This window comes from Limanda limanda, chromosome 12, assembly GCF_963576545.1.
Source record: "Limanda limanda chromosome 12, fLimLim1.1, whole genome shotgun sequence".
NCBI lineage: Eukaryota > Metazoa > Chordata > Actinopteri > Pleuronectiformes > Pleuronectidae > Limanda > Limanda limanda.
The window spans coordinates 6,242,750-6,255,075 of record NC_083647.1 but is presented as its reverse complement, the minus strand read 5'-3'; the positions used below and the strand labels follow the sequence as shown (position 1 = coordinate 6,255,075).

The window sequence follows — 12,326 nt, the reverse complement described above, 5'->3', positions numbered from 1 at the left end:
TGTATAAGGACACTGAGCGCAACTACACCGGAGTCAAATTCCTAGTATTTGAACTCATACATAAAGCTGATTCTGATTCTAATTAAAGAATTAAAGAGTTATCATACCCCTTGGTTTTTTAACATTTGTACCATTGAAGCATCATACCCAAGATTTGGACGCCTCGTCACTTGTCGGTGCCATCACCTTGACTCGTCACTGAAGTGCAATGAATCCTGGGATAGGCTGGACCAAAGGATCCACCCATTAAAGCCCTTCTTTCCAAAGGAGCCTTTAAAATTAGTCAGTCTAGTCGCGCCACGAGAAGTTACTTCCTCCAACATTGATGCTGTGTATAGCAGTTACAAAATAATAGTAATAACAACAACAAAAATAATTATAATAATAAAAGTTAATATGTGTGCAATGCATTGCATTACTGCACGTTTCATTATTTTAATAATAATAATGATAATTATAATAATTAAATATAGTAAACTATTTTGTTGTGAAGAGGTCAGACCGGAAGTGTTGCTAGCCGACAGCCGGATCGTGGTGAGGTGGAGGTCCTGACTCCTGACAGAGATGGCAGAGTTGCCGCTGTATTTAACCAGCGTCAACGTTTCCCTGACACAAACTATGGACACTGAAAAGGTTTGTAGGTGCGATACAACTTTTCGTGTTTGTAAATAAGGAAACAAATATTTGTTTGAGGTAAAGCTAATTACTTCCTCAGCCTATAAGCTAGCTAACACAAAGTAACGTTAGCTAAACTAAGCTAACTAACCAGCTCTAGTTTTGCTGTGGTAACAGTGGTTTGTAAAATAGTTTAGGAGGATTTAATTGTCTTACCTCTGTGTGTAGCTGCTCTACATTTGAAGGTAAATAATATAACTACGCACAACGTCTATAAAAAGATGTTTTTAGGAAAGTTTGTCATGTTTTCTTTGTTGTTGACTTTCTGCCCAGTATGTCAGCGGAGTGAAGGAGAGTCCGTCAAACCTGCTCTGCATGTGCTGTCATATGAGAACTCAAACTAAAGCAAATCATTCAAAACCCATCGAACATTCAGCAGCAATTCATTCAACCTCAACCCGAGTACAGAGAATAAACTCAACAATCAAACACACCAAGGAAACTTAAATAAGAAACAGTTGAGGACAATTTGGAAAATGGCAAAAGTAAAAACCATATGAACAAATACAGTTCATGAATTTTACTTTTAAGCAAATGAATCAACACATCTTAAAGCTGAGTGAATAAACTGTGTCCAGCAGTTTAGGGTTGCAACTGAATGGATGTAGAATATGTCACCATAATCTTAAACAGAAATTAAAGCTGCCTCATCTGCAGCGCAGAGGGACACATGTTTTGTTTCCTAGAAGAAGCTGATTTTCTTACTGAAGGTGGTCACAGGTTTAGAGATGTGATATTTAAAAGTTATCTCATCATACCAGATTTCAAGATACTCTGTGACTCTTTCAGTGTTTCTACTATTCATGGTAGAGATAATACGATTATTATAATCAACATTTTTGGCTCTTGTGTAGAACATGAATTCACTTTTGTCTGTGTTGAGAACTAGTTTACGATTATTGAGTGCAACTTGTAAATCGACGAAAAATCGTGTTCTCACCATAAAGATGGATATTACACTGAGTACTGGTGATGAGATCACAACCTTGTACTCTCTTATTGAACTACTTCCAGAGTCTAGGAGGAGGGACAGAATTTGAGAGTGTGGAGATGGAAGACTCTGCGGGGAGTCAGGTACGAGTAAAGGTTCCCCGAAGGACCATCTATTTTGCCAGTGGAGAGACCATGGAGGAATACAGCACCGATGAAGAGGAGGAGGATCCTGTGAAGAAAGATGTCATCACTGTAGATCCAGTAAGCAGAGATCAAGAAGTTTTAAAGTTGTTTTAATTTTGTAGACTCTGAAACAGCCTCACATATCAGGATAATCCTGTGGGTGGGATTTGCATGGTACCCCAGAGAAAACCGGGATGACATCATGGAAACTCCACATATAATAACCCTTGGCCTAACCATCCAAATCGGTTTCAGTCAATTGAGAATATAACTTGACAGTTGTGCACCTTAGCGTCATCTAGTGTTTTGGGCTTGTAAACAATGATTCAGGCAGAACTTGAGGCTAAAGCTGAATCTGACAAACAATTAGTTTGTATTTGTGTTTGACCAGCAGATAATGTGAACTAATTGTCAAGTTTTGTGTTGTCTTATTCTAGGCTAAATTAACCTGGGTTCCATATTTCTGGTTCCAAACGTGGAGAATGGCCACCTCCACCATCTCAGGTAAAGTAGTTCACTGTTAGATTGAGAATTTGTGCTATCAAGGCCATATGTCATAGCTTTTTCATCAGTCTTGGAAATCTTGTGTTTTGAAAAGTGTTTCTTGAGTAATATGGAAAGTGTGTAAATGCTTGTACAGATTTGAATGTACTGAATTGTACAGCTTGTTTCACACGTTTCTGTATTTGGTTGGTTTTGGTACTTTAGTTATTATCTTGACTCGCGTGTGCTCGTTTACCGCAGTGTGTGACTACATGGGAGAGAGACTGGCCTCTCTTTTTGGCATCACTAGTCCGAAGTACCAGTATGCAATTGATGAATACCACCGTATAAAGAAGGAGGTAAGATACTTGTGCATGTGTTGTCTCATACACACACACACACAAACTTGAGGCTCATATGTCAGTCTCTTATGTAAATATGAGGAAAAAAGTCTCACCTTTTAAAAGCTGTTTACACAGAGCAAGAAGAAAGAACTCTCAGATAGAGTGTTAAATGTTACACACACTGTTTTCCTATAGGAGGAAGAAGAAGAGGAGGAGAACCGTCTGGCTGAGGATGCGGAGCGTCATTATGTCACGCAGAAAAGAGGTGAGCTAGATGCTCCTCCCTCTGCTACTGTGGAACAGCCAGGGAAGTCCGGAGCATCCTTTGTCAACATTAGCTTTGAGCTCAAACCTGAGCCTCCTCTCAGCTCTCCAGACACCAACAGAGTCCCTTCCCCTCTCCCCTCCTGAAAACTGTCACTCACAATCCTCTCACATTCAAAGATTTCGTCAGGCTAAATCTGATTTAACCTAGCTGTATGATTTCATAATGTTGTTATTTTTCTATGCTTTTTTATAAGAGATATTAATACATAGTGCAGGGAAACATTAAAAGGGCTGTGGAAGTGGCTGCAATAGCCTTTTCTGTGAATGTAACTTTACTGTACAGCCTGACATGCAATTGAACCATTTCTAGAGCAGATTGGGACTGTACCCAACTCACCCTAGAACATCGAGACCCTGAAATACATGCTGGATTATAATCGTATTGAAGAATTTAAATTAAATGTAGTTCCTTCTCTAGAGTTTATAGAGCTGGATAGCCTTTGCTTTCCAAGCTTAACCATGAGTGAGAACGGGTAGAGATTAAACCATTTATATACCCAGGGAATATATTGTCCTCCTCATATGTTATTGCTATATTGTTGTCTGGAATGAAGAAACACAAACTATTCTCCTACAAGTTATAAAGAGGAAGGTTATATAGAAATGTAATCAAACAAACCAGTAGTTGAGTTTAAACGTGATGTTCAGATACATAAGACAACCCTTCCACCTCTGCCCTCTGTTAACGAGTCAATGAAAACTACTGTAACTTCCTGCTGCTTAAACCAGACACATGATTCACTTTGTAGCGGCCAAACATACTCTGGTTAATATAAGAGCTCAATGTGAAGTTACCATGAAGCTGCAGTCTGTGGTCCAAATTTTACTACGGTACTAACCTTAAAGAATGGCTTCATGTTTCTTTTATTTGTTTCAGTGTTAACCTGCCTCTAAGATGATACTGGAAACAGTTTATTTACAGCAACAACTCCTATAAAGTACAAAATGTTTTTGAAAAATTAACCAGGCAATGCAGCTAATACAGATTCACTTTTAATATCGTTTAAATCTTTGAAAATCAAATAGAATTCCAATTTACTGGCGGTTGTTGAAGTACATTGGGAGGTTGAGTTGCTCACAAACACCGACGGTACCTTCATGTGTCCTGAGAGTTCATTCTTTAAGTGTCCTTGCCTGAGCTGCCAGAAGCTTATGAATTATTATTATCCACTGAAGTAACGTTGTGGTGTGGACGCTCAGAGCAGAGCAGCAGTGTTTATTCAGGAGGAAACCAGAGGCCCACACACTGGAGCCTTTATGTTTTCTCATTACAACGCAGAACACATGTTACTCTGCTCTTTTCAAACAGATCCATCTCAGGAGAAATTCTGTAAATGGAATCTGTAACTAGAATACCAACCTATTTAATTCAGTTTGGGTAAATTTCTTACATTACTTAACACGGGGCATTATTTATGCTTTTTTATGTATTTAGAAACATATGCAAAAGTTATTTTTAACCAACTCAATGAATCTGTATATACATATTTATATTTTCTGTGTTAATAAAACCTTTAAACAATCTGACTTTTTGTTGTCAAAATACTTTCCCCACAGTTATTCCCCTGTTATAAACTCTTATCTTTCTTGTCTAATTCAATAATACAATCCTTCTCTTGACTTCTGTTGTTTGTTTAGAGTTTTGATCCCTTTGAGCTGCCCAGTCTCAGCTGTGCATCTTTTTTCAGCATGGAGAATGAAAATAGTTTTTTCTTTAAGTCACATTTAACACCAGAAATATAAATAAACTAGGGTTACATTGTAGCACTGAACAGGCCCGAGCACACGCAACTCTGGACCTGTTGCTGTTGGTGGAGAGAGCGATCGACGAGCAGGCCCACGGCTCCGCATTGCATGTGTTTTACGCATGATTCACTTTGGGGGAAGGATAAATGCTTCACTTCCTGCGTCTGTCACGAGACGTCGATCCTTGCCTGCTAATTGCGCATATCGCTCCACGGTTTTTTAAAACCATGCTTACCTCCTTTTGGCAGTCGGTGGTACTATCCCTATCTGTATATAACAGACTAATAGATCGCTCAAAAACACTCTTTTCTCTCTTCAGATCGTATAAATCTTTCACCTTTGCATCTAAGACATCAAAGGAATCTAACACCACTGACACTGTAACATTAAATCAAACTGACAACAAATAATTATTTGCTTAATGAATCCTTTGAAGTGTTATTTTATATAAATATGTCTGAGATACACAACCTCGTGTTTTAATGGCGTGTAATCAAACTTTGACGCCACGCCACGGTCACACCGTGTGACAAAAACACAAAAGTCAAGGTTTATATCTCAGTCTTATTTAGATGACATCCATCTCAATATGAAGTTGATCTGATGTTCGTCAAAGTAAAAATGTGAAAAATGGCCACTAAATCCAAAATGGCGGGCTTCCTGTTGTGTTTTTAACAATTACTTTACTCTACTTAAAATAAAATAATCCTAACTAACCCGTTTTTGAACCTGGGAAATTGAATTTTTCAGTCCCCTCGCCACCAACTCCTGTTCTCTAGCTTCTCTTTGTCTCTGCTGGTTGGTGCAGATAAGCTTCTTTAAACTTTGTTTCTCTGGTTTTAAAAAACTGCTAAAAGCTATTTAAAACCCTCATTGGGCTGAAGAGAAATGCAAAGTCAGATGCTAGTTCTCTATTGGTTCATCGGTGAGTGTCGTTCTTTTATTATCATTGGAGCCACTGAAAATGTAGCAGCTTAAGTTAAATTTAAATTTGAGTGTTAATGATGGGGCACTTTCATGATACAAAGACATAATATGTCAGTAAGAGACAAAAAGGGAAAGATTTATTTTAAATACATCTGTTTTTTGTTTTTACAGGAAAACAAAATAGAGGGAAATAGAACAATATTTACAAAAAGCACATCTCAAAAACATCCGATTAATTTCTCTTCACTTCCTCCTACCATTCATTTCAAGGGTTTTACACTTTAGTTCCTTCGGTTCAACTTCACCAAAGGGACATGAGTCAGCAGGTAAAGGTTCTATGTCCGGCTGACGCGTCACTAGGACACTTGGTTCAATGGACTGTAGGTTTTTACTACTGATGGGAGTGAAAACTGTGAAGATCATAATCATTCTCATGAGTCATCGAGGTCAGCCGTGTTACTGCTGTCACTGTCATTAGCAACCAACACTTCTCTGTTCTCATAGGTCCAGAAGCCGTTGAGGTCGATCAGGATGCTGGTGACTGTGTCACCCTGGCAACTGTTTACCAAATCCTGGAGAGTGATTTTATAGGGGTCTTTGGGCTTCACCATGTCAAATATCTCATCCTGAGGAGAAACAGAGGTCACATGTCACCTCTTTTGCTTACACCACAAACATGTTTCAACAGATCATGTCAATAATCTTCAAATCCACAGTATAGCTAGGAAGTGTGTGTATGCTTGTACAGATATCTTTGTGAGGATCATTTTGAGTCAAGACCTTACAGAGTGAGGGCACACTGACAGGTCCCCACTCTCTGACCCACTTACAATGGGCTGTTTGAGGGTTAAGACTTCCTTCTAGGGTTCGAATTAGGATCAGGCATTTAGCTGTGAGGATTAAGGGTGAGGGGCTAGGCCATGCATTTTTCCAATGAGTGTCCTCACCAAGTGTCTGCATGTGTCTGTGTACAATATACCTTGACATCCTGGAAGGAGACAGGCTCTTGACTATGCACCTTCATCTGCTCCTGAATTGCCTGAAGAACACAACACAGAAGGGTCATGAAACAATGACACATCACGCTTTGTGTGATTGTGTATAGTAGAATGTGTGCAGCTGATACCCTGAAGAAGAAGTTTAGGGAGAAAACATTGAGATATCCACGATTCTCCATATCCAGAAGTTTAAAGATGTACTGCAGTGCTGCTGGCTCCTTCCTGTTTTCCAAGGCCAATACAAAGTCCAGATACGTCTTATAGTCCTGAGATTAAAGACAAAAACACATCATGTACATTATATATCCAAGTTAGACCCATCACAGTGTTATCTGCTAAACTATTACTTAAAATATGCATTGAAAAGAGATTAACACCAATTTAGGGCAATGCCCTATACAACAATAAAGAGTAATTTAATATATGTGTCAGCTGCCCGGAGGACACACTTGTTTTCATGAGCTTCATGATTAACTTGAGCAGCTCAAGCTTTACATTATGAGTTTCTTTGAGTTGAAGGTTAACATACAGACAGGGGAGAAAACCCAGAATAAACTAAACAAATGCAGGCAAAGATTAAAAAGCTTCCTGTATAGATCTGAAGATTAATTAAAGAAAAAAAAAATTAAACGTTTCAGTCACAAGAGCTGAACCTAGTTGAACCACAGGAGAATGTGGAGTGATTAGTTTGAGAATCTAAACCAAATTGCACCATAGATATTCCTGGCTGTCATGTAAGATTCTTTCTGTTTTTCACTATCTGTATTTTACTACAGCTGTAAGTGCAGTCACTGATTGTACCATTTCTCCATCATAGGTGAGATACTCCTGAAACACTCTATCCAGGAAGACCGGGGTGAGAGTCGCTGTGCCGTAGCGCGATAGTTCCTCTTTGCTCAACATGCCGTTGTGGTCTTTATCCAGGTTGAGGTACTGACCTTCATGGACAGAGAGACACATACACATTCAGGAATGAGACAGGCTGTAGTCTCTGAGCTACTCACACAAACATCATTGTAAATATTACATTACATTTCTATTAATAGATCCTCCTAAATCCTACATGTTGGACTATTGACGCTTTGGCCAAGTGCAAACAAACATTATATATATTTATATAGAAAATGTGTTTTTTTATGATAAACGATACAGAATAACAAGTATTGTGCTGCATTTTATCATGTCCCACATTGCTGAACATGAATTGCAATGCGAGGCCCCCCGAATCTGCCTTTATGCACCTGAGGGTTATTTAATACCACAACTGTTTGATTTGAGACTGGAAACCTCACCATAGACCCGTAGAGCCGATGGGGCAGAGAACCAGTTGGATTCCTGACTCTCCTTCGATAACTCCTCATCTCTCAACTGGGAGCACAGTGAGAGAGGTTAGGGGTGGGGGTGGGAGAGTGGGAAAGAGTTAGAGTGGTGCATTTTTGGGACTATTGCTTCACAATGGAAGCCATGGAGTGCAAAAATCCTTATAATAACACAACAAAACATAATTCAGGTGGACTATTACAGGTTAAGGATATACCAACATTTCCCTGTAGTCCTGTGAGTGTAAACCTACTGCCTACCTAGAATGATACTTAGTAGAGAACTACCTCCACCAAAGGCCCAACAGTCTCTCAAATTCAATCAAGCTGCACCAAGTTTTACGCACCCATAGAAATCAGTCCCCTGAATGCCTGATATTTTTATCTGGATTCATCCAAAATTTCATTGGTTCTTCCTTGGGTAATGTTGCACCCCTCTACAAAATATCATGGAAATCGGTCGAGGAGTTTTCCTGTAATCCTGATAACTATCTAACAAGTGCTGATGAAAACATAACATCTTTGGGCGGAGGTAATTAAGTATAACTGAAGTCAGAAGAGCTTGTCGAAAAAAGGATGAATGTGGATTTATAAAGACAAGGACGAGTGGATATTATACAAAAAATGTATCCTACCTCCAATAAGTCGTCCAGGAAACTGCAAGCCAATATATCCTGGATTTTAATCTTTCCTGTAAAAAACAAAAACCCAGACAGATCCAAGATAAATTTTGATGTTGTTGAAGATAAAGTCTGTTCCTGTTATATGTCGTAGGGTAACATTCCGTATGAACAAATGATCATTACCTAATTTTTATAATTTAAAAAATATTGGTGGTTGTTGTGGATAGTTGTTAAAGCTTCTGATCTAATGATACAAAGTCAGCAGAGTTTACAGCACATCATTTCTCCTGGTTCATACATGATGAGTCAAAGACAATACTATGCTCCAGTATGTGTTCCTGCACTTTTTACTGTTGAGGCTCGCAGTGGGGTTCAGGCTGACCTGTTCGGAGCGGGTCGAGGAAGAAGAAGAACTTGCGAACAGCGGTGCAAACGTAGAAAGAGTAGAAGGACTTCTCCAGTCCGTCCAGCTGAGGCAGAGTGGGGATGAGCTCCAGGATGTAGTTCTCCAGATCCTACACAGCAGGAAGAGTCGCTTTTCATAACATAAATCTGCCTCTAGCTACTAATGACTTCATCCAGTAAAAACTATATGTAGAATGTCTATATACTACTAACTCTAATTTGTGTCTCCTGATGGAAATGCTTACCGACTCTCTGAGGTAGCCCTGCCCTGCCACATCGTACAGACTCAGACCAATCCGTGTCTGGTGCAGCCACACTAGATGAACAACGAGAGCAGACAGGAGTCAAGAAAATGGGGTTAGAAGAGGTTTTCGTTCCACCCACTCAGCTTACATAAAACGTGAAAGAAAAAATGAAGGTCCAGACCTTTCCTCATGACATAGTTGAAGAACTGCATGATGGAGATTCGGCCATACGGGTCGTTGTGGAGCAGCTTGGCGTACACTCTGGCTGTGAAGAATTTTCTGAAGGAAAGAAGAAAAGAGTAAAAAAGCTGTAACTTATCATGAGGTTTCTTCCCTCGATCTGGGAGCCAGATTTCACCCCCCTCTTTGAATCTACTGACTAGACTCAGTAGAACACAAACCTCAGCCAAGGCCAAACAGTCCCCTTATAACGAATAAAAATTCTGTAGATCTGTTCTCTAGATACTCATTATCATATGCACCAAATTGCAAACACATAAATATCACTCCTCTGAACATGTCAGTTTTCTTTTATTTAGATCCATTAATTATTCTCTGAGAAATCAATGAAAATAAAAATAAAATCTCAAATGTCACAGAGTTAAAGAAAGTGGGAAATAAATTCATAGAGCAGCACCAAAATTGACTGGGGTTTATGTCCCACCCTTCCAACTGAGTATTTTTTGCATAATCCTTTTAAATTATAAAAGAAATGCAGATGAACACACAGTCTTAATAGCAGATATAATCATATGTTCTACCTCTGCGTACAGAATTATCGCAGCTGGTCTTTTTCAAGATTAGAAATTTGTCTCTGCTAAACTCATCAAAGTTAGATTAATTTTTTCTTTGCTACAATGAAAACACCACTTCCTTTAAAAATGAACAGTGGAAACATGTTGACATATTAACAATCTTCTTAAAAATCTTTATACTTCCTGTTTCAAAAGTTAATATTAATTGCCACAGAGTGCATATAGAGCTGCACGTTGTTGAATGTGGCGCCACCAGAGTTTGTGACCTGGAACATTCATTCCAGGTGGATATAAAGTCAACATGACAGGGGGGGGGGGGGGTTCCCAGTCACAAACTTGTCTCTAGCTGGAATCCTTGGTGTAGGACAGAAACAGAACATTGCTGTTGCCAGTAAACATCTACTTCCTGGTACTTACTTGCACTTGGGCCCAGCCCTCTCCCCCACCTGCAGGTAGGCTTCATAGCTGATCATGGCCTCGTCTCCACTCACTGGAGGAACCTGGTGCTTGTCAAGCAAGAACCACAGATTCTAGAAAATGAAAGTTTAGTAAATGTAAAATAAAAAAAATACATTGTTGTCATTTATGCAGAAGTAAATACTGTGTGTGTGTATGGTCCAGGCATTGTGGTCTCATGTTGTGGGGACCTCAATCTGTTTACAGTGACATTATGGGGACATGTCTTTCTTATGGGGACAAAAAGCAAGGCCCCTTAACGTAAATCATTACGTTTTAAGGTGAAGACATGTTTTAAGATTTGGGTTTAGATTAGATTTAGGTTAAAGTTAAAGTTATGTTTAGATTAGGGTAAGGCAAGTAGTCACTATGGTTAAGGTTAAATTGAGTCTCCAGGAAATCACTGAAAGTCAATGTAATGTCCTCTAAAGTCATGGAGACACGAGTGTATGTGTGTGTGTTCTACCTGTAGTTCCTCATTATCCAGCAGTTCTCTGCTCTTCCTCTGGAGGAAAACAGCTCTGGATTCTTCTCTTAGCTTCTGAAGTAATACTTCATCCTCTCCTGGGAGCTGCACAACATCAACAACATCATCATCATCCGTTTTCATTTCCACACATCATCATTTAACACGACACCTGTATTATGGCATCTTTGTCTCTGCTGGTGACTACACACACACCCAGTCACAATCCGATCATCATCATCATAGTCATCGTCACCCCCAATGTGATCATCACTCTCACAGTCAACACACTAGGTTTGATTTGACAAAGTGTCATAAGTCAATGGACTGGTTTAATTATCAGTTACTTGTTTAATGTGATGTCATATTAATAAAATGCGGTGTTCCTGATACCCTCATTGTTTCTTCATTCAAATAAATATATTGTATTAACTATTATACATAGTCAGGGGATTTAGTTTTGTTTCAAAGCATAACACAATCTAAACTTTGCCCCAGCGGGTTGACACGTGTGTGTGACAGATACCCTGTAGTAGAAGCGTGGGATGTTCTTATAGGACTTGTCTTGCTCTTTTCCTCCCCTCCACTCTGTGTAATACTTAGTGAACAGCTGAGTTTCTTCTGCTTTCTTCTCCTCTTCACTTCTCTCATCTGTACACAATCAGAAACATGGAAAATAAAATCACGACCAGATCCAGTTACATGAAACGCAAATGTCAACATAGCTGAGTGGCTTAAACTCGATACATGTAGATAAGTTAGCTAGCTAGCGTTAGCGGAAGTTCAAAATCTCTCTTGCCTGTTTTGTAGTTTTCTATCCTCCTTTTCAAAATACCAGACCAGGGAGGCTGTTGTTCTTCAGCCATGTCTAACCCAGAAATAATCTAATACTTCATAAGCAAACACTTTCTAAGCTACAAGTTGAAAACAGTGTGAAATTCACTTGTGTACAAATGTAGCTAACATAAAACAAAGTCAAGTTGACGATAGAACACGACTAAGACTTCCGGTGGACATGAAAAATAAAAGCCTTGCTCAATAAGAAACAGTAGGTTGCAAAGTAAATATCATTATCATAGTGTGGGCATTAACTATGATTTCAAAATATAAAATGATAAACACATCAGAGCAATAATTAACTATGGGGAGTGATGCAGGCGCTAAAAAGACATTTAAAAGTAACAGGGCGTATGTAAAGCACATGATGTCAATTAAAAAGACCATAAATGGGCAAATATTGATCAATTATACATAAACAAAGACAACAACAACAACTCGTTTTCATCTTCCTCAGTATTTTCCAGGTGATACACTTCCCTCATTTACTTTTTTAAACTCCTTTTCCGGTCTCTTTCTTTGGTTATAGCAAAAACTTGACGCAGCCCCCAAACGGAGCTGTCGAGTGTTGATGACGTCAAGGTGTGCGACTGCAGTCATGCCT

At 39.1% G+C, this 12,326-nt stretch overlaps 2 protein-coding genes across 2 annotated transcripts; one reads left to right on the top strand and one right to left on the bottom strand.

Annotated features, from left to right (window-relative positions):
• The first annotated feature begins 527 nt into the window (after positions 1 to 527).
• fam177a1 (family with sequence similarity 177 member A1) lies at positions 528 to 4,469 on the top strand. The gene is made up of 5 exons (XM_061082554.1): positions 528 to 633; positions 1,690 to 1,869; positions 2,229 to 2,295; positions 2,536 to 2,633; positions 2,814 to 4,469. The coding sequence occupies exons 1-5, from the start codon at positions 565 to 567 to the stop codon at positions 3,027 to 3,029; spliced, it is 630 nt and encodes a 209-aa protein (XP_060938537.1). The 5' UTR covers positions 528 to 564; the 3' UTR covers positions 3,030 to 4,469.
• Positions 4,470 to 5,733: 1,264 nt separating this feature from the next.
• ppp2r3c (protein phosphatase 2, regulatory subunit B'', gamma) lies at positions 5,734 to 11,854 on the bottom strand. Its single transcript, XM_061082753.1, has 13 exons — positions 11,685 to 11,854; positions 11,412 to 11,536; positions 10,886 to 10,990; positions 10,381 to 10,493; positions 9,390 to 9,487; positions 9,209 to 9,279; positions 8,941 to 9,073; positions 8,571 to 8,626; positions 7,909 to 7,984; positions 7,418 to 7,554; positions 6,745 to 6,882; positions 6,598 to 6,657; positions 5,734 to 6,244 (listed from the first exon to the last, which is right to left on the bottom strand). Exons 1-13 carry the CDS (start codon positions 11,749 to 11,751, stop codon positions 6,050 to 6,052), a joined length of 1,374 nt encoding a protein of 457 aa, XP_060938736.1. The 5' UTR covers positions 11,752 to 11,854; the 3' UTR covers positions 5,734 to 6,049.
• Between the last annotated feature and the right edge of the window lie 472 nt (positions 11,855 to 12,326).

Coding starts and splice junctions, on each gene's coding strand:
- fam177a1 (XM_061082554.1), top strand. CDS start 565: ATGGCAGAGTTGCCGCTGTATTTAACCAGCGTCAACGTTTCCCTGACA. Junction 634..1,689: donor AAACTATGGACACTGAAAAG/GTTTGTAGGTGC, acceptor AACTACTTCCAG/AGTCTAGGAGGAGGGACAGA. Junction 1,870..2,228: donor ATGTCATCACTGTAGATCCA/GTAAGCAGAGAT, acceptor GTCTTATTCTAG/GCTAAATTAACCTGGGTTCC.
- ppp2r3c (XM_061082753.1), bottom strand. CDS start 11,751: ATGGCTGAAGAACAACAGCCTCCCTGGTCTGGTATTTTGAAAAGGAGG. Junction 11,537..11,684: donor GATAGAAAACTACAAAACAG/GCAAGAGAGATT, acceptor GATTGTGTACAG/ATGAGAGAAGTGAAGAGGAG. Junction 6,245..6,597: donor TCTCCTTCCAGGATGTCAAG/GTATATTGTACA, acceptor GTTTCTCCTCAG/GATGAGATATTTGACATGGT.